The sequence below is a fragment of the Caenorhabditis remanei genome, chromosome I (genome assembly GCF_010183535.1).
Source record: "Caenorhabditis remanei strain PX506 chromosome I, whole genome shotgun sequence".
NCBI lineage: Eukaryota > Metazoa > Nematoda > Chromadorea > Rhabditida > Rhabditidae > Caenorhabditis > Caenorhabditis remanei.
The window spans coordinates 6,842,837-6,868,036 of record NC_071328.1 but is presented as its reverse complement, the minus strand read 5'-3'; the positions used below and the strand labels follow the sequence as shown (position 1 = coordinate 6,868,036).

Here is a 25,200-nt window from a genome sequence, read left to right as displayed (position 1 = left end):
ATTTGATTTTGAATGGGAAATTAATGTTCATCATTTTATCAAAATTATATTGTTTTTTTCCCCTCCCAATCAAAAACCACACTGCTTGTTACTTATTATAGTTCGATTGACAATAAAAAAGTGTGAAAATAATTTTCGTGTTCAATACATTCCAGTCTAACTCACAGAAGCCGACAAAATAAATAAAAGAAAGAACTTACTGTTTGCAACAATTGGGCGAAGAGTCAATAGAAAGTTCATATCGATTTTCCTTTTGATTTTTAGAACGCATGTAATAAAGTTTTAACGCGTAGGAATATAGAAAAAGAATCGAGTGTATCTGCAAATGAAGAAGAAGAATGAAGAAGAATGTGAAAAAGAATAGACAACGAGACCTTGGTCGTGTGTTTCCATTCAATTCATCTCTACTCTAATTCTTATCTCCGTTACGTTATTTATCTCAAAATTGGGAGGAAATAGAAGAAAAAGAAGAAGAAATATCAGCTTTTCGTAAGAGATGAGAAGAACCTGATATAGAGAAACAAGTGGTAAATCTATGAGTTCCAGGCAGCAGTTGAAGTCAAAAATGAGCATAGAGCTAGAAGTTTCGTCTCCTTTTTAAATCTATTTGTGAGGTCTCTGATAAACAATCGTCGAAATTCTAACCTAAAATTGCCATCCGGAAACAAATATTCAAGGTTTCGAAAACTCCTTGGGAAATGAATTTGTTTGTTTGAATTTGTAGTTCAAAAATGTCTCGCCGAGAAAACTGTAGCGAGAAAATTAGTATTACTATAAGACTTAGTCAACATCCTTTTCATGGTTTCAAACGAGAAGAAGATTACTGTATTAGATGGTCATATGGGCTTATTTAGGAAACATGAGACACCTTTGATTGCTTTTAAATAAACTAACAAATTCAGAAAAGGTAATGATTTATTTCAAAAGTCGAAAGAAAATTGGAAGTTATTAATAAAACTGATGAGTAGAATCATACATCTCTGCTTTTGGATAATAGATAATAAAAAAGGAAACAAGAAGAAGATAATCTCTAATTCCAAACACCCACAAAATGTCACATCTTATCAAATAAAATCATCATCATCTTCTGATTTCATCGTGTATTTTTGATGGATTTACCACAATATTCATAATTTTTTTCTTTCGCGGAGTTTCTTTTTTTTCTCTCTTTCCTTGCTTTCTGATCTCATCAGGGATACCGTATTTCTTATCTTTATCTGCTCACCTTCCCTTATCTATACTCTCTGTTACTTTTCCTCGAAGACCATAAAACCGCCCATTCCAAATGTTCGTTTCTCAGAACGTGTCGATTCTCGGAAATACCAATTTCATCTTGTCCCAATTTTCTAATAAATCAGTTTTGTAATGGCCTTTTAACGAGATTAAATTCTGTCAGTTCTTTTTTAATAAGTCTTTTCGCCTTGAAACACGAGATTTCTCCTTTTCCGAGAATTCTGTCTCTTTAATTCTTCTTTTCTTCATTTTACTTTACTCCCTCCTGATTGGCTCTCTGATGGGTGGAGCTAAGTTTAGGTTGAATTCAGCCACAAAGGCTCTATATATTACTGAAAGAAACGTTGAAAGCTCTCATTGTGGCGACAGTTTTGACGAATCGTCCGTCTTTTCCGGTATGTTTTCTATTTCTTTAAACTTATAAAACTAAATGAATATAGCTGTGTTATTTATTCTTAACAGAATTGGAAACGACCTAAGTGAGATTATTACAGTTCCCTACTTTTTGCTAAAGATTATTTTTCTGAAACTTAAAAAAAAAAAGAGAATTTATCTTGTTTTCGAGGACATTTTTCGAATGTTTATTGACTTCACTCAGCGTCTACACTGACTTCTTCTGAATTCTGATGAGAAATTCGTCATCGTCTGTTATCATTTTAGTTCTTTTCCTTTCTAGGTCAGTGATAGAAAAGTTTTATTACTTCTATATAGACTTATGTAAGGGGAAGTTCATCAATGAGTGTAGAACTTTTCGAGCTAGGGTAATGAGGTAATCAGTTGAAAAAATTGACACGTGTAAAAAGGCGGAGCCAAGAGTGAACTATACAATTTTCGGATGATCGAGTTGATTTTATTGCAAAAAATGAAACAAATAATCGATTTGAAGTCTTTATTGTATTTTTCGTTCAAAACTAGGAGTCTTCTCAACTTTTCAATCATTAATGACCGAATATTTCTTTGCAATCTGAAAACATCATTTGCCACGTGATGTTCACTTATTGTGTCCTCCGCCCCTTCAAAATAAGAATCTGATGCGTGTTGTTGGCCAAACACCGTGCGTTTTTCGAATCCACACGCAGATTCCCCAAATAGGAAGAATCTCTGAGTCTCTCGCTCCTTTTGAGACGAACACGTCATTCAGAGACGCAGAGAAATGAAAGGTCCTTTTGCGAGAGCGTCTAACTGTCTGCGTCTCTCCGTTTTACAGTCTATTGTGTTGTTCCTTCTTTGGATTGCTGTCAGGTCAGCGATAGGGAAAGGCCATGCGGAGGAGGAAGAAGAAGCCTCTTGTTTTCATATTATTTAAAACTATATTCTCGAATTGTTTTTCTTTTTGATAAGCTGTTTAGCCCCGTTTCCACTGATGCAAAATGACGTTTTTCAACCCTAAATTCTTGACTGAAATGTACCAAATTGAACTAATTATGTCTATAATTAAATGAAAAGAGACAACCAAAAGGGTCCAAGACATTCGAAGCTTCATTGTTACTCACTATTCCCATAGTCTGCAATGAATTGCTTTGAGTCATACGAGAATTCCCACAATTATATTGAGATATTCCCATATCAAATTATCATATTTCGGTTGCAGAGTATCTAAATTGTTTTGAGATAAAAACGAATTGTCGGAATGTTTTGAATGTTTTGTTTTTTGAGTTCAAAACACTTGAAGTAATATCAAAACCCAGAATTACGAACACGGTTTTACAGTGGGTATACTGTACTTTAGGTACTGTAGGAAATCTGAGAATTACTGTAGTTTTTTTGGATTTCTTTTCAATTGAAAGTCTAGAATATTTCGTTTCTATCAGGTTTATCAGAACATTTCTGAATGACATTTTTCTGGTTTGATTTCAATTTCCCTCTCGACAACAGATATTTCTCTGAAACCATCATTTTCACTCTCGGCTTTTTCTTCTTTTCGCTCCTTTTTCCTCTTCACTGACGTTTCAAAAAATGACGTTTCTTAGTTTTTCTGCGTACGGATGGATGGAAGAGTGTGTAATTTTAGATTCTGGAGTCTTTTCAAAACGGATATGATGAATCTACTTTATGTGTGACTTTTTCCTGACTTTTACTCTTTTTACTTATTCTGGAATTCGAGAAGGAAGAAAGAATTTAGTGAAAATTTTGAGAAGGGAATTAAAAATGTTCTTTATAAAATTAAGATTAATTCTGATGTGCAGCAATGTACAAAACTCTTTTTTTCAATATTAGCCCTCTGAACAAAATCCGAGAATTATAGAACACTTCACTCTGCAATCGTAGGAAATCGTTTTTCATTTTACAACTTTCTATACGAATCCTCCGGAAGCCAATGAAAAACTTCGAAGGGGAGTCATCGGAACTTCGCTTCAATTTGAAAAGAAAAACGAAAAATTCTCAGCGGAAAACTTTTCAATGAAATATACTGATCTTCGGAGGGAGCTCTGATAGTGAGTTATAAAAATTAGTATGGTTGTAAGGAGTAGAAAATGCAAAAGTTAAAATCAAAGTTTACCTTCTTCATCAAGCTATTAGTCATTTGCGACCACCCCTAAATTGTTCTTATTTTTTTCTTTCTGTTCAGTTTACTTCCTCTTCTCTCTCTCTCTCTCTATTCTCTATAATTTCCAGTCGTTTTTTCATCCGATCAGCGAATACTATTCGTAATACAAATCCATGCCAATCCGACCAGGTGTCCTTCTTCTTCTTCTTCTTCTTCTTCTTTTTCTTCTTCTTCTCATCGTTTCTTCTTACTTGTTTACTTCTTCACTTCCTCTCTTCTTCGTCTTTTTACTTTGTGTACAATTAGTTAAGGAGGCGAAAAAAACAATAAGAAACGTGGGAGAATTTTGGAGAACAAGTTTCCAAGATTTACCTAGAATAGCGTTTTCGGGTTAGGAAATGAGGGTAACCGGATTTGAAACCAACAAAGAAACGAATACAAAAAAAAGTTTCCTCGTGTTCTATTCCACTTACTTTTCCTGTCTTGGCGGTGTTTCTTTTATCTATTTCGACACTCTTATCATCGTTTTTGTCTTATCAATAACACTTTTTTGGTGTTATTTCCTGGAATTTTTGGAATTTTAATTTCCTCATCATCATCTTCTCCGTGTACTTTTGGTATTATAATTCTTCGACTTTCCATACTTCTACTAATAATTCCTCACTTTTTCCAGGTATGAACGACCGAATTCTTTTCAATTTATTATTAATATCACTATCATTCTGTTGTTGTTCGGCAGCAGTTCGAACGACAAAAAATGAAGAAATTCAGAAGTTTACGATTCAAATGATCGGATATTCTCCTCAAAAAGTTAGTTTCTAGATTATTTTTCATTTAAAATACGATGTTTTGCGTAGGTTCTGAAAATTAAATTGCTCGTATTTTGAAAGCATGACCAACTAGAACACCTAATAAAAAACAATATTGTTCATTCCGAATCAAAACATCGTTTCGCCATCTTTTTGTGACCGTGAAAAGAACAAAAAAACATATGAATATGCAAATAATTGTACAGTCACCGACAGACACCATTCATTCCGACACATTCACATCTTGATTGACATTATAATCATAGTGTTCACCACTCGAATTCAATTTAAAAAAACATGAAATTGGAGTGAGTGAACTGAGTTTTGAACACAAAAACTTTTGATAAGCACTGCTGAAAACAAGATGAAATATAATAGATCTAATTAATAAACAATATTTGCAGACAGATGACTACGTGGCTGTTTCGGTGGAAGCAACACCTGGATATGTTGGTTAGTTACATAGATAAATGCCTCCGAGCAGAAACAAAAACTCAAAACTCAATTCTTTAGTCGGATTCGAACCAATGGCTCATGCTGATCGTGTTCATCACATGCTCCTGTATGGATGCACAATGCCAGCAAGTGAACAAGGATTCTGGAGAGGAATGGAGACATGCGGATGGGGAGGAGGTAGTTATATCCTCTACGCATGGGCTAGAAATGCTCCAAATCTCGTTCTCCCGAAAGACGTGGCATTCTCAGTTGGACATGAACAGGATGGTATCAAATACTTTGTTTTACAAGTCCATTATGCTCAGCCATTCGCTGGAGAAATTCACGATTTTTCTGGTGTGACAATGCATATTTCTCAACGGAAACCAATGAATTTGGCAGCTGTAATGCTATTTGTCAGTGGAACTCCGATTCCACCACAGTTACCTGCTTTCCAGGTAAGATATACTCTGATAAGAACGATTTTAGTCTGAAATTTCAGAACAATATCACGTGTATGTTCCAATCAACGACTCCAATTCATCCATTTGCGTTCCGAACTCATACACATGCAATGGGAAGATTAGTGTCTGCATTCTTTAAACATGATGGACACTGGACGAAAATTGGAAAAAGAAATCCGCAATGGCCACAACTTTTTGAGGCGATTCCATCGAAGTTGACTATTGGGAGAGGAGATCAAATGTCTGCGTCTTGTAGATTTGATAGTATGGATAAGAATAGAACAGTTAATATGGGGTGAGTCAGTTAAACATTCATTCCCAAATGTTAATTTCTGAAGAATATTTTTTTTTAACTAGAGAATTTCAGAGCAATGGGTGTTGATGAGATGTGTAACTTCTATATGATGTTCCATTATGATGCTAAACTCGACAATCCATATCCTCAAGGAGCAATTTGTGCCCAGGACTCTCCGCAATTGATGAAAGATTATCCAGTTGATGGATTCGAATTACTTCCATCTCGACCGGAATTGGAGCATCACGCACATCAGTCAAAAGTTCCATTTGGAATTGTACAAGAGGCGATTCATGAAACATTAGGAGGTGTTAAACTAGGGCAAGTTGCTGGATTGGCATTCAATAATCAGAAGGAACTGTTGGTTTTCCATCGAGCTGAACGAGTTTGGGATGCAAAGTGAGAAGTGTCAATCTGTTTGTCTGTTCATCCGTTTCTTTTCAGTACATTCGACAATTATAATATACTTTTGGAGAAGAGTCCAATCAAAGATCCAGTCATTCTCGTCATTTCTTATCAGGGAAATCAAACAAGAATTGAGAAGAAATTGGGAGGGGGAAAATTCTATCTTCCACATGGAATATACGTGGATAAAGATGATAACGTGTACACGACAGATGTTGGTTCACATACAGTATCTAAATGGAGAATCGAGGGAAATGAATTGAAAAATGTATGGACAACTGGAGAGTCGATGCTTCCGGGACCTGATGAGAAGCATTTCTGTAAACCAACAGGTATTGATTGTGATAATATTAGGATAAGTAATCGATAAATATTCAGGAATCACTCGAATCGGAGATCAGTTGTATGTGACTGATGGATACTGTAATAGTCGAGTTGTTGTGTTGGATTTGAATGGAAACCGAATTGTTAGTTTCTTTTTGAAATAGTTTTTCCGAACAATGCATTTTTCAGCAACAATTCGGTTTACCTGGAGAAGAAGCCGGCCAATTCAACCTTCCACATGACATTGTTTCTGATTCTGCCGGTCGGATATTGGTGACTGATAGAGAAAATGGAAGAGTTCAACACATGACAACTCAAGGACATGTCATCGAGGAATTCAAATCCACGTAGGTTTCAGAAATTTATTTTCTTCAAAAACTTTATTTTCTTACAATTGAAAAAAAAAACAAACATATCCATAAAACGTTCAATTTCAGAATGTTCACGAATATCTACTCAGCTGCCAGTCACGAAGACTACGTGTTCATGGTTCCTGGAAGACCGGTAAGTATCCAAACAGTCTCAAACGCATTTGAGTCTGCAACTAAAATTTTTTCAGATAATGGGCCACGAATCAGAGGGAATCGCTGTGTTCGTTGGAAGATCTGGAACCGGTTTGATCGAATATGCTTTTGGACCAGCGACACGTGGAAAGAGAGAACAAATGGGACCGCAATTCGGGCAACCTCATTGTTTGAGAGTCTCACCTGATGGAGATACGATATTCGTTGGAGATATTGCTGAAGGAAAAGCAAGACTTTGGCAGTTTAAGGTAAGAAAAATCAGAAAAGGAATCCTGCTTCTGATTAGTTTCAGACAAAAATAGAAACATTTCAGATTCAAAAAGAAGAACACTAAACATAAATAGAATTGAACTCATTTATTGCTTTTTTCGAAAACGGAATAAATTGATTTCAGTTTTTTGTACCTTAACGCTTTTAATAACATTAATGACGGCTTTCAGGTTCAACGGGAAGAATCAATGACGTCAATGTCTTCAATCTCAATTGGATGGCCTTCTTTGGCTCCAGCAGATGCAAAATACAACTCATTTTTCGTCCTATTAGCAATTGCCATTCTTGTTTTGGGAGCTTATTGTGTTAGGAGAAGATGTCGAAATTTGGAAAACGGAGGATCACTTTTCGATAAAAGAGTGAGTCGAAGCAATGTTGTGAGTACATTTGTTTTGAAATTGTATCGAGATCTGCACGTGTTCTCCTAGAATACTGTAACTTAATTGTTTTCCGATGTATCCTTTCACATCAAAATCAAATAGTTTTCAGGGATTCAAACCTCTACGAACCGAAGAAACCGTCGGATTCATCAGTGATGGATCGGAGAGCGATTAATCGAATCCTTTCAAAATTTAGTATAATTGATACTCTTTCTTAGATTGATACTTTGTATGTATATAACTTTTTTCTTCTTTTTTTTTGGGTATAAGATTGAATATGAGGTCACTTCTCCGGAGTGAAAACATGAAAGCTGTCGAAGTATTCCAGATTCTGGAGAAGTGAATTTGTACTTATAATTTTCAAACCCTGTGTTTCTCTTTTCTTTCTCTTTTCTTACTATTGCCTGGGTCCATCTCGTGTGCTTCTTCTTTTCCTGTCTCTGTCCCTGGGAAATGCGGATCTCCCGTTCTTTTCTTCTTTACTGTTTCTCAACAGTCATTCTACAGTACTCCGCTCTCTTCTTTCTTTCCACTTTTTACCGTCATAATCTAGTCTTTTTTCGCTATTTTGGTTGTGTTGACATTTTTTTCCAGATTGCATATCCACGTATCAATCTCTCTTTTTAATTTGGTTGTGAACAGAAAATCTCATTCTCGAGATTCATTGACTTGTTGAATATTCAAATGTCAAATAAACTGAATATCAGTGTTTTTAATTAATGAATTCAAGAAAATAGACAAAAAATATCTGTGTACAAAAACATGATCAATTACGTAATAAGAAATAAAGACCACTACTTGAAATACACTCAAACAAGGGATAATAAGAATGAGTGAAGAAAGACACAGGTAAAGCGCGATGGATCCATTATGGATGAAACGCGGATGCTGTGGGTATGTCAGATGGATCCATTATGGATCCATATGGATCCACGCGCGGGCGGCATCCATTTAGCACCCACGCGCGATCCGTGGTTTCATTGATTCGATTGGGTTCATACCACCACATATTGTGGCTGTTTCGCATACTAGAGACTTATTCTTTTGCTACTATTAGTTTTTTAAGGTGTGTATTGTGTTCTATCTATTGTTTTTTCAAGTTCCGTTTTCCGTTCTCGTCCAACTCTGTTCGTCTACAAACTTTTCTCCGTTTCCACTCACTTTTCATCAAAAACAAATTATGGTTTCACTTTTATGTAATTTCAGTATACTAATCAATTTTTGTTTTTCACTTGTCAAAATGATCTGTAGGTTTTTTATCAGGTTTACACAAAATGAGTTCAAGTAATACCCGGAAAGAAGAACACTTCTACAGAGTAAAAGTCCCGTATTTTTTATTTTCGGAACGACAGAGACTTACCAATTTACCTTTTATTCCACCTGCAAATGTATATTATCATGTCGTTCCGAAAAGAAAAATAGTGGAAACCTTTAACTTTTCTCATGAAAATAACCATAAACTTCCAAAAAAAATTTCTCAATGGCATTACCGAATTTTGGTGAAAAATAACAGAAATTTGTTTCGGCAATAGCTTTATTATTTTTTATTCAGTGAACCATAATTTATTTTCAATAAAAACTGTCAAAAAATTGGTGAAAACTCTGGAAAACGGAGAAAATTTCGGCAAACTCCTAAAAAATAATTCGCCTCGATTTATTATAAACAACACGCAAAGCGGAATATCGGATTATCGTTGGAAAGTCAGATCAGGCGTGGACTGATATGGATCCTATATGGATGCACGCGCGATCCACGGAAGTTCGAGGACGACCGACATCCTCCCTATCCATATTCCATCCGCGTGCGATCCGCGTTTTAAATGTGGACGCATTATGGATCCTATGTGGTTCCATATTCGATATGGACGCATATGGACCCACAATGGACCCATCGCGCTTTACCTGTGGATTTGGATATTTCCGCAAAAATAGAAACGAAAAACGATTCAAAAACAATTATTGAAAAAGTAGTCGGTTAACGCAGCCTAACGGCTGCTCAACCTCCTTCTCTACATCACCCTTCTAGGTGTTACAGCGCCTGCTGCGCTTCTCAAATAATTCAAATTATCGAGGTCTCAGAATTTTCTCCTACTGCTGGATCGTATAACTTCTTCACTTGTTGGTAGTTTTTGTTAGCAATGCAGCCCGTTTTCAAATCTAAGGTAAGTTTCGGGATGTAACTTCGGGTGCTTTTTAACGGTAAAATGGTTGAGACATCTGAGGTCTCAGAATTATTTGCACTAAATACAGGGAACGACATTTTTGGCTTGAGACTGGGAAACCATTACTGAAACCATTTTGAAGTTTTGACTGATCGGCGGCGATGCCGCCTCCCTCCCCCACGAAGCTACAGACGAAACTCGTATTGTAAACTATAATCAGTTTTTGACTCGGTGATTGCGGGATTGTAATTTTAAATTTTTTATTTATTTTAAATTTTTTCCATCTTGAAAATGGGTAACACCCATTTTCATTTCCACCTTCAAAATGGGTTTAGTTTCAGATGGATAGTTTGAAAAAATGGAATTCTGAAGCAGACGTGGTTTGCAACAACGACTATACTCCTTGTTAGTAATATTTCGCTTCTAGAATTCTTTTCTATGTGCAAAAATTTTCAAATAACACTTTATGAAAACCAATGAAAATAGAGATGCAGACAAGTGGAAACTCAATGTTTCTTATTCCGAGAATTGAGATAATATCCAGGACTGACTCGTGTTGGTGGACAAGATTCGCATGGCCATGGTTCTCCTTTTGGTCCTGAAATAATAGAACTTCATAATTGTGAAAAAACCTCCCAAAGAAAACTCACCAATCGGACCGAATGTTCCCATCGGACCCCTCTTCCCAATTTCTCCTTTCAATCCTTGATATCCTCTTTCTCCTCTTTCTCCTGGTAATCCATCTTCTCCATTTCTTCCGGTTCTTCCTTTTTCTCCAGGTGGTCCACGTGGTCCAGTCTCCCCATCTTTTCCAGGTGGACCATCTGATACATACACTCTTCCAGGTTCTCCCGGTTCTCCAGCAGGTCCGGCTACACCCGGGAATCCTTTTTCTCCTCTTTCTCCAGGCTCTCCTCGAATTGATGGTGGTGCTGAATCTCCCTGTTGACCAGTTCTTCCTCGTTGTCCTTTCTGTCCTTTTGGTCCATCGCCACCTTCTCTTCCCGGACGTCCTGCTGGACATTCTCTGATACAAATCATTCTACTGTCTCCATCTGCTGGACGACCTGGTTGACCATCACGACCTGGAAATAGAATAATTGCATGTTTGAGAAAATGAGTTATACTAACCTGCTTCTCCATCGTATCCGTCTCTTGAATTCTTTCCAGGAAACCCTTTCATCCCAGGCGGTCCAACACAACATGCTGAAATTTTCTTTGTAATTTTTCACCTTGGATTCAAGTATCCTCTTACATGCCAATTCTCTTTTCTGTCGAATGTTTTCATGGATTTGCTCCTTGACAAGATTCACTCTATCTCGAAGTTCACTCATTTGGATCTGAAAAATTTCAGTCAAAAACTAAATTAATAAGAAGCGACTAACCGGACATTGATCATTCTCCAAAACATTCGAATTGTCTCCGAAAAGAAACAGAAAAACGAGTGGACAAATGACAGTTACATAGATAACTGAACTAACAGATAGTGTTATGGCAACGGTTGGAGAAGTCAGTTGACGCCAGATGTACCCGGAATTCAGCATTTTCTAATGAGAAAAATGTTCGGAGAAAAATTGAAACTTCGAGAGAAATACGAATACAATGTTTGGATCGTAGTGTAGAATCTCTTCTCAAAACCTAACAATTGCACTTGAACACAAACTAGTCAACGCCTTTTTCGTTTCGTAATTAGACACCTATTCCCTATTGACAGACGACAATTTAATTGGTCATTGCGAACCTAAACCGGAAACCGATTCAAATGAAAAAAAGAAGAATGTGACGAATGGTTCCCTGCTACTGTGTATGGATTGACAGGTCATTGGTTTCTAAGATTTTTAATTGGAGTTTTTGTTGATGAGTCGAGACTTTTAAACTTCAAGAAAAATGACAATGACCTTTTATTCCATCTTTAACTTCTGAAGCCAGTTGAAAATCGCCAAAAATAAGGCACAACAAACTAACTCTTTGAAACAAAAGTTAACAAATAGAAACCGTTTTTCAAGAGAACCCGAATCAAAATGTAAAATAAACTGTTCTTAATTAACTGAATGTGATTCGAGAATATCTTCTGAGTTTATTCAATTTCTGACCCAAAAATGAGCATTTGGAAGCGAAAAAGTCTTTATTGCATTCAATAGACTTGCGGAATATGTGCTATAAATGTGATTCATTATCTTTCTTCTTTTCAGTCGTCCTTATCACGATTCTGTCGTTTCTCCAGAAGAGCTTTCATGACCTACAACAATGAAGTATGATTCTATAATCCCCCTCTCGTCATTTCTTACCGTCATTGATTTCAGAAAGTTCTGATCAGTCTCACTGACAGTACCAGATTGTGCAGAAAAAGCGAAAACCGTGTAGAGAGAAGAATAGAAATCATGTTTACGAGTGCACGCATGAGCTCGTCTCTTTCTCATTTCAATCCACGTCTCCATCGCAGAAAACTGTCCAGTCTCCAGAATCTGACGACACATGACTGCAGTGACAACGAATGAAACACAACGACGAGTGCCCGATACTCCATGAACAAGAATAGTTGTCGATGCATCAGATGTTGTTCCATTTCTCTCGATTGCTTCCGTCTCTTCAAACGACCACATATATTCCATGAGAACTGTTTGTTGACGTGGCGAACGGATTGCAGCAACAGGAGTATCACAACAGATGATATAAATGGTTCGACGGGATTGAGATTTCGGTGCTTTATGAGATTTTAGTTCACATTGATAGACAGTTACACCCTGTTTCTCATCAAATATCGCCGTTGTTTTCATCGTATATTTTTGGAAAACAGTGAACTTCTCTCCTTCTTTCGGCACAAAATATCCTCCAGCTTCTTCAGCTGAAACCATACAAACGACAGTTCGGATATTGAATATCCACATCATATGAAGATGATCTCCACAAGTATTCTCTTTCGGTGCTTGACTTATCATAAAGTTTCCATATGGAGTGCTGAATGTATTCGCATGACAATAGAAGTCTTCGTTATCTCGATCCAAAACTTCATCGAAACACGCCACGTTGGTATATCGATTCTTCTGAAATTCAAAAGAAGACAACTGGTGGGTTACTGTAGTTCACAAACCTCTCCATTCCGAATAAATCTCTCAATTCTCTTATCATCTAAATTCAATTCATCCAAATCTTGTTGATATGTTTCCTTGCTTCGAGTTGTCTGTTCATGCACAAATTCATCGATTGGCTCCGCTTCAATCATTGTTTGATATCCTGCATCTCTGGAAAACCCATGATTTTTGTTATCTATCAGGAAGAGTTTTGTACTGTAATGGAGGTGGTGCCGCCGCCATTTTTGTTAATGGAAATAAGTTGAAAAAGTTTGGAGAAGGAAATAAGAATAGATGTGTTTGTTGTGGCATGTCAGTTGGAATAGAACACGTTCTTTATACAAGTATTTCCCAAAAACATTTATTCAAAACCAAAGCTTTTAACAAGGCATAAACAACCTTAAATCACCAAAAACCAGAATAAATAAATAGGTAAAACTGAAAATGAAACAACCGAATCATCACATAAGAAATGAAAGAGAATCAGTGGAATTTATCAATCAATGCTAGACGTTGGTGCCAATTTTCCGATGACTTGCTCCACTTCGTCTTGAGTTGGAGTCTTGTTTATAGCATCGCAAGAAAGAGCAGATGGGAGTGGAGTTTTCGGAGGAGACGGTAATGGAGTGAGTGCTCCTTTTATTAATCTTTCCAGGAATCCATCAAACTGTGCCAAGTTGATATTATCATGAAGGGTTTCAAGTGATCGGAGAGGTGGCCAGAACCTTTTGATTTCTGAATAGGAACATTTTTTGACGACTACAATTAATTTGTTTACCTCCGACAGAAAAATCTTCCGATTCATAGGTCATAAGACGTGGAGCTGAAGAAGATCTAGCAATAACAGCAGTCGAAAGAACTGCAGTTCCAGCACCAAAATCTGTATCTTGAGGAAACTTCATTAGCAATATGATCCTCTATTGAGTTACCTTTTCTCGGATTCTTCTTGTCATGATCTCCGAATTTTCCAGTCAATACATCAGTACTGATCAATCTGTTCTGCATGTGAACACCTCCACCAGTCATTCCTGAATAATTATTTTTATTGGAACGATTCAGATAGAGAAAGTCACTCAGAAAATATTAAGAATAGAAACATTTTAGATAAAATATGATTCAAACCTGTTAGCAATTGAGCCGTATGATGTTTGAATCTATATGGGAAGTATCGGCGAGCTAAAATTGAAAACCATTATTAATAAGAAATCCGTAAGTAGAAATAATCAGTTTGAAAAATCAAATTAGAACACAAACTTTCTAGTGTTACGTCTACTGAAAAGGGTGTTAGAAGAAAACAAGTAGTCTGAACTAAAAGAGACAACTCAAAAGTGGTTTTTATTCAATTTGAAAGCTATTGCAGTAACGAGGACTAAATGAAATGAACTAAAAGTGAGACACATCACAATACTACTTTGACATATAAATGGGCGCTGAGCTAATCAGAATCTCTTTTGAAAAACGGACATGCACAAAATTAAGTACACAGAAACGGGACACATATAAAAGCACTGGTAAAACTAAGCTTATGAGAAATGGGGGTGAGTTGATTTATTTGAGAACAAAGAGAAACGCTCACTTTTTTCGTCGACTTGAGTTGGTTCGGTGACGTGGAATGAACCGCGCTGACCTAATTTATGCATTTATTATTATTGGAAGGATTGGAAGGAGGTTTGGGAAGGAAAGGGAATTGGGAGTGGATGGTTTAGAATGTTTAAAGTTTTCAACACTTCTCATCATCAGTTTTCGTTTTTCACACCATGCTAGTGATTCATTATTCAAAAGGATTATCACTCTTTCAACTCCTAAATTCCCTCAAAAATGAAGTTTCATCTCACATCTTGATTGTCTCTCTGATGCCGATTCCTCTTCCACAACGGGTGGTTCAACTTCTCGAATTGAATTCATCGCCATCGCTCGTTTAGTTTGATCCAATAAATCTTTTACCCATTGTCCTTTTCCTGCTCCAACGGTTTCTGTGCTTTCATTGCAAGATTCCGTTTCATTCGATCCGACCGATATCTTGAGCGGCAAAAAAGAATGATAAGAGAGTGAAGTTCAAAGAGAAGACAGAGTAATGAAAACCGATTCTTTTCGAAAAAAAAATCAATTTTCATAACAGGGAAAAGTGAACATGAATGCCAACCTGACTTCCACTCTTCGCCACTCCATTTCCTTTCCATTCTCCATGCGGTTTATCGCCTTCCTGTAATCATAGAAAAACAAGTATTGTTAGTTTCGCCACGTCATCAAAATCTAAATACCTCCATTGACTTTTCAGCTCCAGTCACACTTCTCTGCCGTTTAGCCGTTTTCCCATCGTCGACCACTGCAAACAAAGGGGTTACTGTAAATTCAGGGAAGTAATGCAATGGTTATAGGGGGTAGAAAGATAGAAGCACTTCAAGCGACATTTAAAGTAACTCATGAATTCTCAATTTTCAAGTAATATTGTATGATTCAATTTTCCGAAAACTGACTAGCTTTTGTAGTGCTGTTCAATTCATCTAAAGCAACTAAATTGACAGATTCCACGTCATTCAGGTCGTCTTCGGAATCGTTATGTGACTTTCCAGTTGTGTTAAGCAGTCTGGAAAATCGAAAACCGTTTGGATTTTGATTTAGTAAACACTTCTGAAATACCCTGTGCTTTCAGCTGCTGTAGATTCTGCATTGCTACTTATTGATAAGTCATCGTTAGTGACTAGTGGAGTACTCAATTGAGTAGGTGTTACTACAGTAACCACCTTTTCAGTACTCGGTCGACGTCCCTCAGTGCTGGATGATGCCTGGAATGGAATTACTTGTACGCCAAGGGTAAAATTGACTGGATTATAATCTTGGAACTTCATCCAGTATCAACCCACTACTCCCCCTTCCCATTGAAAAAAAAAAACTAACCGAATCGTTAGTGTCTCTAGATTCTCTCCCAGAAGATCTGCTTGATGTCGCTGGTTTTGGATTGGTACTCAAACTGAAAATTTGAATAAAGCTCTTCAAATCACTCTTAAAACCTACTTGAATCGACTCTCGTAGATTCGTTCTTTTTCTGTGAGGAAACAAGGATAGAGCCCTGGTGAGAAGAGAATTTCAATATGAAAACGTGGAGCAGTGTCAGTGTCATCTTTCTCTTTTCTTGAATCTTCATAAACCATCAACACTACTTGAGTCATATAATTGAATTCAGTTACTCCAGATAGGAAATTCATTGCTCGCTGCCACTTTTTATCGTCGACGGAGCACAAATTCCCGTATCTTATAAGATTCATGAGAGTATGAATATGGCTTTCACTAGTGAAATACAGTCGAGTTCTGACATGTCTGAACGGCGTGGCGATGCCCTGAGAAGCTCGTGGATCCAATCGAGTCTGCGTCTCTTCTGATTCTTTATTCTCCAAGCAACGATGAAGATCATTGCGGATTTTCCGAAGTAGCGGAGTGCAGACCCGTTGAGCAATCACCATTTTGTTCTCGGTTTTTATACCGTACTCTTGAGGAACAACGATATCTGCCATATTTTTAACACATAGATACATTCTCTCGAATTCTACTTCGTTATTTATACACAGATCGGGATTATGTTCCATGTCGTACTTGATATTATCATAAATATCTGGTATTTTCGAGATGTCAAATTCCACTTCTCCGTGTTTATTCTTTCTTCGAAACTCTCTCAATTCTTTATTCCATCGGCGTTGTGCCAAATCCATTGATTCTTGAAGATACAACGTGGATCCACTTGGCTTTGTTTGCGAGTACTCTTCTATCACCCCGCACATTTTCTCAACGTAACCGGCGATCTCATGGCACATTTTACGTGGATTCTTGATAAACTCCATAGCAGCAGTAATAGATCGAAGCCCGTTTGGATTCAGTTCAAGATAGTCTTGCGGTGTGAAATCACGATCAGCTTGAAGTGCTTTGTGAAGATATCTCTTCAATTCAGTCTGGTAAAGTCTTGCTTGACAATCATCATCCAACAAACCATCCGTGTTCGCGCTTTTAACCATCTGAAGTGTGAATTTAATGAAATCGTATAATTAAGACTCTTACCTGCATCAGAATAGGAGTCAATTCTCCTTCCAAAGCCAATAATCCTTTTGCGAATGCAGCAGCTGTAGTCTGTACACGTCCCTCATCCGAAGCATAGATTTTCAAATCATGACGATATGTAGAGTGAAGGCGCAAGAATCCGAGACCTTGTGTGTCTTCAGGAGAAGATTTACCATCGGTTCGCCGAATTCCCGGATAGAGAGTTCGGAATAAGCGTCCCAAAGCTTCTGCTTGCATGTTTCCTGTAAGAGTCAGGAGGCTTTGCTACTTCTGGAATATCTCGATCTAACCTGCTGTTGTTAGTTCTCCACCCCATTTGAGAATTAGTAACAAAGCAGCACCATCTCGTTTCAACTCTTCATCTGATGTCTTTGTTTCTCGTTCCTTCAAATACTTCATCTGCACCTTTCGATTGATTCCGGAGAAGTGCCCATACCTAAAATATACGATACTCTAGAACCAAATCGCTTGCATGCCCTTATTACGAATAAACATTCAAATATTTTATTTCAAAATACATCACAGTGGAGTTACTTGGTATGACAGTTAGTTAGAGATTAGACGGATCAGACCGTAAAATGATAATATGTTTAACTATACATTCACTACTCGACATAAGTTACAAATTCTACTCTCTGAATCTACAGTAATTCTATAAAAATTTCCAGTATAAAAACTTTTTTAAACAGGAGAAAGATGGATTTGATTTTATCTATTACGCTGGAACTTCGTTGTAAGATAAGATAATATGCTATAGTCCCACCCAATTTTCTAAACTCCCGCCTTTTTAAAAGTGTTTCCTATTTACACAAATACATAACACAAATCAACATCATGCAAACAAAAATGCCACGTCACCAATGCCATCATAACAAGTTTCGTACATTTCCAAAACGGTCCTCATCTGCTCCCATTTTTTCATCTCTTCTTCACAAACTTCCAATTCATGTTCTGTTTTGTGAATATCTTCTTCATCACACCCTTCACGCATTTTTGTGATGAGACGATGACGGTCTTGCTGCAAAATTTGTGTGATTCATAATTTTTGGAGATCGTTCTAAGTTGGAATCGTTTGTTGTTTTCAGTTTGTTCTTGTGAATATTTGTCTACAAATCGTATTTTTGAGTTATCTAATCTGTGAACGTAGCTAATAGATCTGTTGATATATTTGTACTGTTTTGAATCTATTTCGCGCCTTCCATGACATTTTTCCCAGGAATCTGAATGCATTCGCGAATGTTCTTTCTTCTTCTCCTCCTCTCCCTTGCTCTTACCACCACCAGTCAGACTGGAGAGACGCAGACCAGACGGAATGGTACACTTGCTGCCGCAGTTGTCCCTCTTTCGTAGCCCTCTCTTCTTTCTGCGTGTTTTTTTTGTGGTTCCACTTGTTTTTTCAAATTTAAAGATTTACGCTTTAAAGATATGTCAATCAAGGATACATTAACGAATCTGAAGGCAGAATGGCCGAAAATGCAAGAAGATTACGAACCGGAATTGTGGGAGTGAGTCTCAGAAACGGCTTACAATTTACGATTTTGAAACTACTTCAGAAATATTTATCAAGAGAAACACGCGAAGTCTTTTTTCGAATCAGTGGACTTGCTTCGAAAAATTGAAAACTTGAGCGAACAAGAAGCTGAGAGGAAGCTCCTGGATATTCTCATCAAAGTTACATTCATTGAAACAAGTTTAACGATTCACGGTAAACAAGATGCGGAAACGCTATTTGATAACCTCAAGAAAGCTCAAAATGACAAACCAGTATGAAATACTCTATTCATCTCACAAATTTTAACACTATTAATTCACAGAATATTCCATTCTCATCCGCCGAAGACGTGAAGTCGTTCTGTGATTCTATGAAAATAATCTTCCGCAAAGATATGGCCCACCGGTACAGAAATACGGGAGTACAATCGAGAAGATTCGTTCAAGAGATGAGGAAACGACTCGAACTCGGTGACGTCATAAAGGAGGCTAATTTTGATGATATGTAAGATAACGTATTTTCATTTGAGAAAGTATGTAAACTCATGATTCAGTGTCCAAGACTTCCGCAGCACAATTGTTAACAAGTACTGTCAAAAATTCGCGGAGAAGGAAGCTGGGCTTGATTTCTCTACACTATACCATTTTTCGAAAGCAGTGAATGGTTTCAAGTTTGGTGAGATTCACTTTTTGCCGAATATAAACTTCCGTGGTATCCTCTTTCGTTACAGACATGGAACAAGATCGTCTTTTCTTGGATGAAGAGGCCTCCGATTGCATTTCTCTCCTACTTCCAATCTTCACAGACACCATAAACTCGCAGCACGCCTTCAAATTGGACGCATCTCGACATGTCTCAGGTTTCTTCACTCTTCAAGAGACATGTTACCCTGAACGTTCGCAAGTAAGTTTCTGAACTGCGAAATCGTTATACATGAGTACTATTTCAGTATTTCATGCTCAGTGATGAGCTCTTCCAAATCGAGGCAGCTTTATACCGCAAAAACCTTAGTAACAAAGAGAATAACCAGGCATTTGGTACAGTTGTGAGTGAATAATTCCTTATGATAATTTATACAAATCCATCATTTCAGATCTCAGGGTCTGGGCGAATCCTGCCAAACCACCCGTCTCAACAAATCGAAATCTTTGAACTGGAACTATATCCTTTCAGTTTCCTGAACAATTTGGTCACTGAAAACGCCGGAAAGACATTAGTCAAAGGAATCAAGTACCCATCAAACGCAAACACAGTCAACGGTTTCTTAACATCACTGGAATCGACATTCAGTTCGCGTTTGCTTAAAAGACTCTCTGCCTGATCATGTTCACAAATATTGCTCCAGTTTAAATTACATTTTTCTGACCTGTTTTTCCGTAACCAACGATCTTGCTAGTTCCAATACTTCCATCAGTTGATTCGGTTTCTTCATTTTGATTTCATTTTTCTTATAACCATCATACTTCTCGAATAAATCGAAAAATCGTTGATCTGTCACCACCAACTTCATTTTTTGTTTCGGAGTACGATCTCCATGACGAATTACTGCTACGACACATCTCAATTCTGCTAGCTTCCCCGATGGAGTTGTGATCATTGGAGGATCATCGCCAAGTCCTAAATCGAGAATCGGTGGCTGTGGCATGTCACTCGGAATTCGCCAATTTTTAGTTTTCGCGTAATGACGAACAATTTGATTGCCTAAAATTTTGGCGGTGTCCTGAAATGGTATAAAATTTATAAAAATCAGTAAACACAATATCAGCCTTACTTCATAGTATTTTGTTGATGTCTTAACGAAGGAAAATCCATTGACATCACACACATAAGACTTTCCATTGGCTCGAAGCAAGTCGAACCCACATACTGTCTGTCCGAAAGCGAGCACAATTTTTTTCGCAATCTGTTTCTCTTTGTTACTCAAAATGACTGGATACCGAACTTCTTTGCCATCGGAATCACGTTCAACCTATAATTCGAATTTCTTGAGCATATATTTCGTTCGTATAACTACCTTTCCATCTAATCCTGGAGCTTTCCTAGCTTCCGCATGTGCATAGAATGGGCCAACTGCGTAAACTTTAACATCCGTTCCGTCAGCAGGAATGAATTCTTCATAAATATACGATCCTTCCTTACGAACTTCAGACTTCGGAGAGTACCAACTGCTTCGGTTGTTAATCTGGAGATTGTTATATACTTTTTTATTTAATCTGATCATCGGAAAGGGTTTACAGCAAGTAGTAACTTTCCGACGAACAGGAATCAAGGAGGGTGTTCTTTTAGAAGTAAGAATACTTTGTTCGGGAAAAAGTGCCGTATTGGGGATAGGTGCAGAGAGCAAAAATGGTTAGAATCTTCACTGCAAATTTAGTTAGAATTGAAGGAAAAGGGGAAGAAATTAGAATAAATCCTCTCACTTTCACAATTTATTTTTAAAAACCGTCTCGTACTCTCATTGAAGCTCTCAAATCTACACACTCACATGCCATGATTTGACGTTTTTGCCTTTGATGGACATCGTTCCCTATAGAAAAGAAATGTTGATTATGAATTAGTCGGGAGGTTACGGTTGTTGTAGTTGTCACGTCATCTCTCTTATAACCAGATAACGTCCTTCTCATACACTCACTTTCGCTCGCTCTTAACCTTTAACCTTCAAAATACCTTTCGAAACAGACGTTGTGAGCCACCACCAACACTTGAAGGATAATATATGTACACATTATGATCCTCTGAACTGATTGGTTTCTCGACAAAAGGCTTATTGAACACTTCTCCATTGACTTCGATGTGATCTGGATGTTCAACTAATTCGGTATCTGGCTCGTTTGCTCGGCCACGAATCACATATCCATGACGTGGATGTTCGATCCCGTTGTCTGAGAGAATTTTGAAGACAGTGCGTCGATCGAGCTGTAATTTTTGAATAGTTGTTGTTTTACTTGAAGCAAAAGTTTTTCTACCAAATCGTACTGACGATCAAGATTGTTGATGACGTATGGATTTCGAAGCTTCACATAAGCGATGGCCTGGAATAAATGCATTTCGATAATCTAGGTTCACTTGGAACTAACTTTTTCCAGTGGAAATTCTGTTGAATGAAACGAAACCAAGCAGTGACAAAGTGGCCAGTTTTCAATCGGTTCATTCAGAATGACTTGTTCCGGAAAAATGAAGAAGTCCACCCATTGCTGAAATTCACTCTGTGGATGTTGTGAGGAATTGCTACTTTGTTACAGTAAGACAATGTTTTTGAGATTCCATGAAAATTATTGATGCATTTTTCTATGAAAACTTTAACGAACCCCGTAAAAATCAATAAGTTTCTTCATGATCGCCCGCATCGGTTTGCTTGTTGCTTTCCGGTGCATCGCACAGATTCCAATTGTGATCTGAAAAAAAGAATTCTAGCTTAGTTTGTTCAGTTATATTTGTGTTACCTTGTAAGGCCATATTTGTTCCGTAGAAGCTTCTTTCCCTTTAGGAGCCATATTTCATCTGAAAGCAATCTTGTTCATGCAATCCAATTTTTTAATTTCGAAATTAGTTTAAAAAAAAGAGATGGAGAGGTTTTTGGTCAAGAAGTATCGGAAGTCATAAGGGTTCTTATCATATTAGAAGCGGATAGAAGACAAATAGAAGAAAACAATACTTTTTGGTTTTTTAATACTCGGAAACGCTAAAGAAAACTTGTCACTTTCTACAATTTCCTGTTAGAAATCTGAAGAGAAGGAAGAATTGGCAACCATTTAAAACAGAGATAATAGTGAGGCATTTTCGAAAATTGGTAAAACAAAACTAAAAAGCAAGAAGATTGTCTAAATAGATATAGCGTCAAATAGGTACTTTTTATCGGCCAAGATCTTTTTCTATCGAAATGTGAAGACATAATGATTCATTTCAAGAAAACTTTGTAATGACATAATGATTCATTTCAAGAAAACGACCAAAATTTCTTATCACTAAAATTTTCACACCTATTCTTTCCTTGTATGATTGAAATATAACAGAAAATCAAAAAAGTAGAGTTTGCAAAATCGTAATGGGCACTTCTTGAGAGGCCGATTCCCTTTGGGAACAAATAAAAAAAGATGCATCAATGTGAATGATTTTGTACTATACCCGTATACCGTATAGTTTGATAAAATGATAAATATTTGTCTTGTCGGTCGGCGTAACCTTGAAGTTAGCTTTTCGGATGGTTATTGGTTTTTTTTGGAAATATTGAGTTTTTAAAAATGAGACGGAGTGAGATATTTCGAAAATAGTTTAAAAGTGAAAGTTTGCTTCGTGTCGATAGGAAGACCTTCAAAATGACCGGTTGCGTTGAGTGAGGTTGCGAACAACTTTACTATGCAAAAGTTTCGGGCGGATTTAAAATGTTTTTAATCCGAATACATTGGTATCATCATCATTCCATTTGTGAGGGTGGTCGAGGGTGGACACACAACTTTCTTTTCTGCGAATGAAATCAATAGAGCTCGTACTCTGGGGTCCGAAATGCTCCACAAGCCGTTATTTGCGTGGGGAGAATCACGTGTGAAGAGGAAGAAAGGGTCTGAGACGCAGACATACTTGTTCTCTCGCTCTTTTTGTATACTGAAGTTTTATAAAAAGCGTTCATATCTTTCCATAACGAATTGCAATTCATAATTGGAACGACAATTGAAGCTTAATTTTCCAAACTACGGGTTTCAATGGACTCGTACACTCCCAGTTCTATACGAGTTGTTGCAGAAGAAAAAAAGCAAAAAAGGAAATAAAATAAGATTAGTCATATTTCAGTGGTCAATGCATTACATGTCCAAAATCTTACCTTTCCAAATCTTCAAAACAAAAGGGAAAATGAAAAAAGGAAGTAAGCGACTTGCGCGTCAGTTAAAATGTCAGGTACGTGATTTCACATTGTGTATGTCTACAGTAGTCCCTGCTTGTTTTTGTTGTTGTTTTTGCTTTTTCGAAGACCTCACCTAATTTTTAATTCTTCGTTTTGAATCTTGTTGAAAAAACATCAAATAGTTATTAAGTTTCTGGAATCTATGCTATTTTGATATAATTCTCATCATACTTTTGCTTTTTTGTTCTATAGTTCACTGTATTTTCAGCCACGAAGTCAGTATGTTATCGCTGCTATTCAAAGAGTCGCTCACCGAAGAGCAAAATACGCAATTGTTCTATGAATTCCAGGTTTTGTTCAAAAATCAACGACAACTAATTTATTTTTCACAGGAATACCCACAAAAATATGAGCATTACATTCCGGATATTCACACGAAGTTAAGCGTATACGTTGGAGATAGGAAATTGGCACAACAAATGGCAGACAAGCTGGTAAGAATTAAATAATTTTCTATCCTCGCATCATATAATAATTTAAGAAACACGAAGGTTTCAAGTTCATCACCCAAATTCACCAAGGAAAACCATTCTTCCATGACGATTTTCTGAGTATTTCGGAACAAACGGAGTCGAAATGTTTGGATAGTATCACAGATACCGCGGCAGACATGAGCAACAATTTCCAAACTCCAATTTTTGCTCATCCGACAGCAACTCCAGTTTCGAGAATGGAACGAAAACCTACTGTCAGATTCCCTTCTATCAGAAACGATTTGAATCAATTATTGAATCCTCTCCCAGAGCCGTCACCACCTGTCCCATCATCTCAACAGTATGTTACCATGGAGCATTTTGAAGAGCTCAGTAGAAAGGCTAAGGATCAACTCAACGAGTTTTCGGTAACGGAGAAAAATTGTGTAAAACATTAACTAAAAATTTCAAGATCAACTTGATGAGCAAAGTGGAAGCGCTCACTGCATCTGCATCTCGTACTGGAATCGTTCATGATCACTCGGGGTACACAATTCCAGCTCCATCTCCTGCTGCACCAGTGGCTGAAATGAGACCTCCGCCAGTGATGGCGCAGTACAAAGCGAAGGTTTTTTTTAAATCGCAGCAAAATTATAACATCAATTTTTAGAATGAGTTAATCGCAAATGGAATTCGATGTGAAAAGTGCAACAAGACAGTCAAAGACGTAGAGCCAATTACGAAGCTGATCATGTCGGTTCGCGATCATGTTATGTCTCATTTCGACAGTGAAAATCCGCTTCTCAAAAGACTTTCCTGTCGCGATTGTCCTGATTATCGCACTAACTTCGTTGATGATTTCGAAAAGCATCTGAAAAGACATGGCTCAATGACTTCAATAACAGAGAAACGACAGAAGTTGACTGAGAATTTGCTGTAAGTAACTAAAACATAGATAGACAGCTTCAATAAACATTTTCAGCACAGAAACATATCTCAAAGAGCTTTCACAGCTGTCCAACCAATGCTTCCCAGAAGTTTTTGAAAATGCTCCGCCATCAATCAATACTATCGTACGTAAAGTGGCATTCTGACGAGTTATAATCATGAAAGTTAAATTACATACTTTCAAAAATTGAGATATTTTGGCCTTCCTATTTACATAGGAAATTTCCATGGAATATACAGCTCAATATAAATGTTCTAATTCTTTATAATAACTAAATTCATCTTCAGATGGCTGTCGACACTCCATTGAAGGCCAAAATTTCCGTCTTTCCTCGTCTCGACCGTCTCTATTGCTCCAAATTCAATATCCCATATGCCTCTACTGGACGTGCGTCTCTTCCAGCTCCATTGATCAGAATTGACTGAATACAAGTCGTCATGCAAATATGACTTTACACGACTCTCATCCATTTTCATGCAATCACGTGTACTCTTATTAATATATACCGAATTTCATCATTACTTCGTGATAATAAA

The 25,200-nt window shown here is 37.2% G+C and overlaps 7 protein-coding genes across 7 annotated transcripts; 3 read left to right on the top strand and 4 right to left on the bottom strand.

The window, feature by feature from the left end:
* Window positions 1-4,396: 4,396 nt before the first annotated feature.
* GCK72_001307 (uncharacterized protein) lies at window positions 4,397-7,802 on the top strand (the record flags this gene model as incomplete). The annotated part of the gene is made up of 12 exons (XM_053722908.1): window positions 4,397-4,531; window positions 4,935-4,983; window positions 5,044-5,423; window positions 5,468-5,724; window positions 5,797-6,123; window positions 6,169-6,461; window positions 6,508-6,596; window positions 6,643-6,800; window positions 6,891-6,957; window positions 7,013-7,225; window positions 7,418-7,624; window positions 7,737-7,802. The coding sequence occupies 12 exons, from the start codon at window positions 4,397-4,399 to the stop codon at window positions 7,800-7,802; spliced, it is 2,241 nt and encodes a 746-aa protein (XP_053591553.1).
* Window positions 7,803-10,295: 2,493 nt separating this feature from the next.
* GCK72_001306 (uncharacterized protein) lies at window positions 10,296-11,333 on the bottom strand (the record flags this gene model as incomplete). The annotated part of the gene is made up of 5 exons (XM_003111096.2): window positions 10,296-10,387; window positions 10,440-10,874; window positions 10,921-10,995; window positions 11,045-11,129; window positions 11,175-11,333. The coding sequence occupies 5 exons, from the start codon at window positions 11,331-11,333 to the stop codon at window positions 10,296-10,298; spliced, it is 846 nt and encodes a 281-aa protein (XP_003111144.2).
* A 644-nt stretch (window positions 11,334-11,977) lies between these two features.
* On the bottom strand, window positions 11,978-13,103 carry GCK72_001305 (uncharacterized protein; the record flags this gene model as incomplete). Its single annotated transcript, XM_053722907.1, has 4 exons — window positions 11,978-12,028; window positions 12,078-12,833; window positions 12,881-13,031; window positions 13,078-13,103. The coding sequence occupies 4 exons, from the start codon at window positions 13,101-13,103 to the stop codon at window positions 11,978-11,980; spliced, it is 984 nt and encodes a 327-aa protein (XP_053591552.1).
* Window positions 13,104-13,356: 253 nt separating this feature from the next.
* On the bottom strand, window positions 13,357-17,901 carry GCK72_001304 (uncharacterized protein; the record flags this gene model as incomplete). Its single annotated transcript, XM_053722906.1, has 15 exons — window positions 13,357-13,595; window positions 13,639-13,746; window positions 13,790-13,888; window positions 13,983-14,036; window positions 14,437-14,487; window positions 14,696-14,879; window positions 15,004-15,063; window positions 15,122-15,186; window positions 15,338-15,447; window positions 15,501-15,646; window positions 15,759-15,831; window positions 15,876-16,867; window positions 16,911-17,152; window positions 17,201-17,346; window positions 17,795-17,901. The coding sequence occupies 15 exons, from the start codon at window positions 17,899-17,901 to the stop codon at window positions 13,357-13,359; spliced, it is 2,676 nt and encodes an 891-aa protein (XP_053591551.1).
* Window positions 17,902-18,335: 434 nt separating this feature from the next.
* On the top strand, window positions 18,336-19,723 carry GCK72_001303 (uncharacterized protein; the record flags this gene model as incomplete). Its single annotated transcript, XM_003111059.2, has 7 exons — window positions 18,336-18,415; window positions 18,464-18,674; window positions 18,725-18,906; window positions 18,956-19,077; window positions 19,133-19,305; window positions 19,352-19,447; window positions 19,496-19,723. 7 exons carry the CDS (start codon window positions 18,336-18,338, stop codon window positions 19,721-19,723), a joined length of 1,092 nt encoding a protein of 363 aa, XP_003111107.2.
* Window positions 19,724-19,753: 30 nt separating this feature from the next.
* On the bottom strand, window positions 19,754-21,896 carry GCK72_001302 (uncharacterized protein; the record flags this gene model as incomplete). Its single annotated transcript, XM_053722905.1, has 9 exons — window positions 19,754-20,122; window positions 20,174-20,371; window positions 20,417-20,584; window positions 20,888-20,929; window positions 21,070-21,318; window positions 21,369-21,434; window positions 21,480-21,596; window positions 21,711-21,797; window positions 21,846-21,896. The coding sequence occupies 9 exons, from the start codon at window positions 21,894-21,896 to the stop codon at window positions 19,754-19,756; spliced, it is 1,347 nt and encodes a 448-aa protein (XP_053591550.1).
* Window positions 21,897-23,523: 1,627 nt separating this feature from the next.
* Window positions 23,524-25,089, top strand: GCK72_001301 (uncharacterized protein; the record flags this gene model as incomplete). The annotated part of the gene is made up of 7 exons (XM_003111349.2): window positions 23,524-23,592; window positions 23,635-23,736; window positions 23,784-24,143; window positions 24,188-24,343; window positions 24,386-24,651; window positions 24,698-24,788; window positions 24,952-25,089. The coding sequence occupies 7 exons, from the start codon at window positions 23,524-23,526 to the stop codon at window positions 25,087-25,089; spliced, it is 1,182 nt and encodes a 393-aa protein (XP_003111397.2).
* Between the last annotated feature and the right edge of the window lie 111 nt (window positions 25,090-25,200).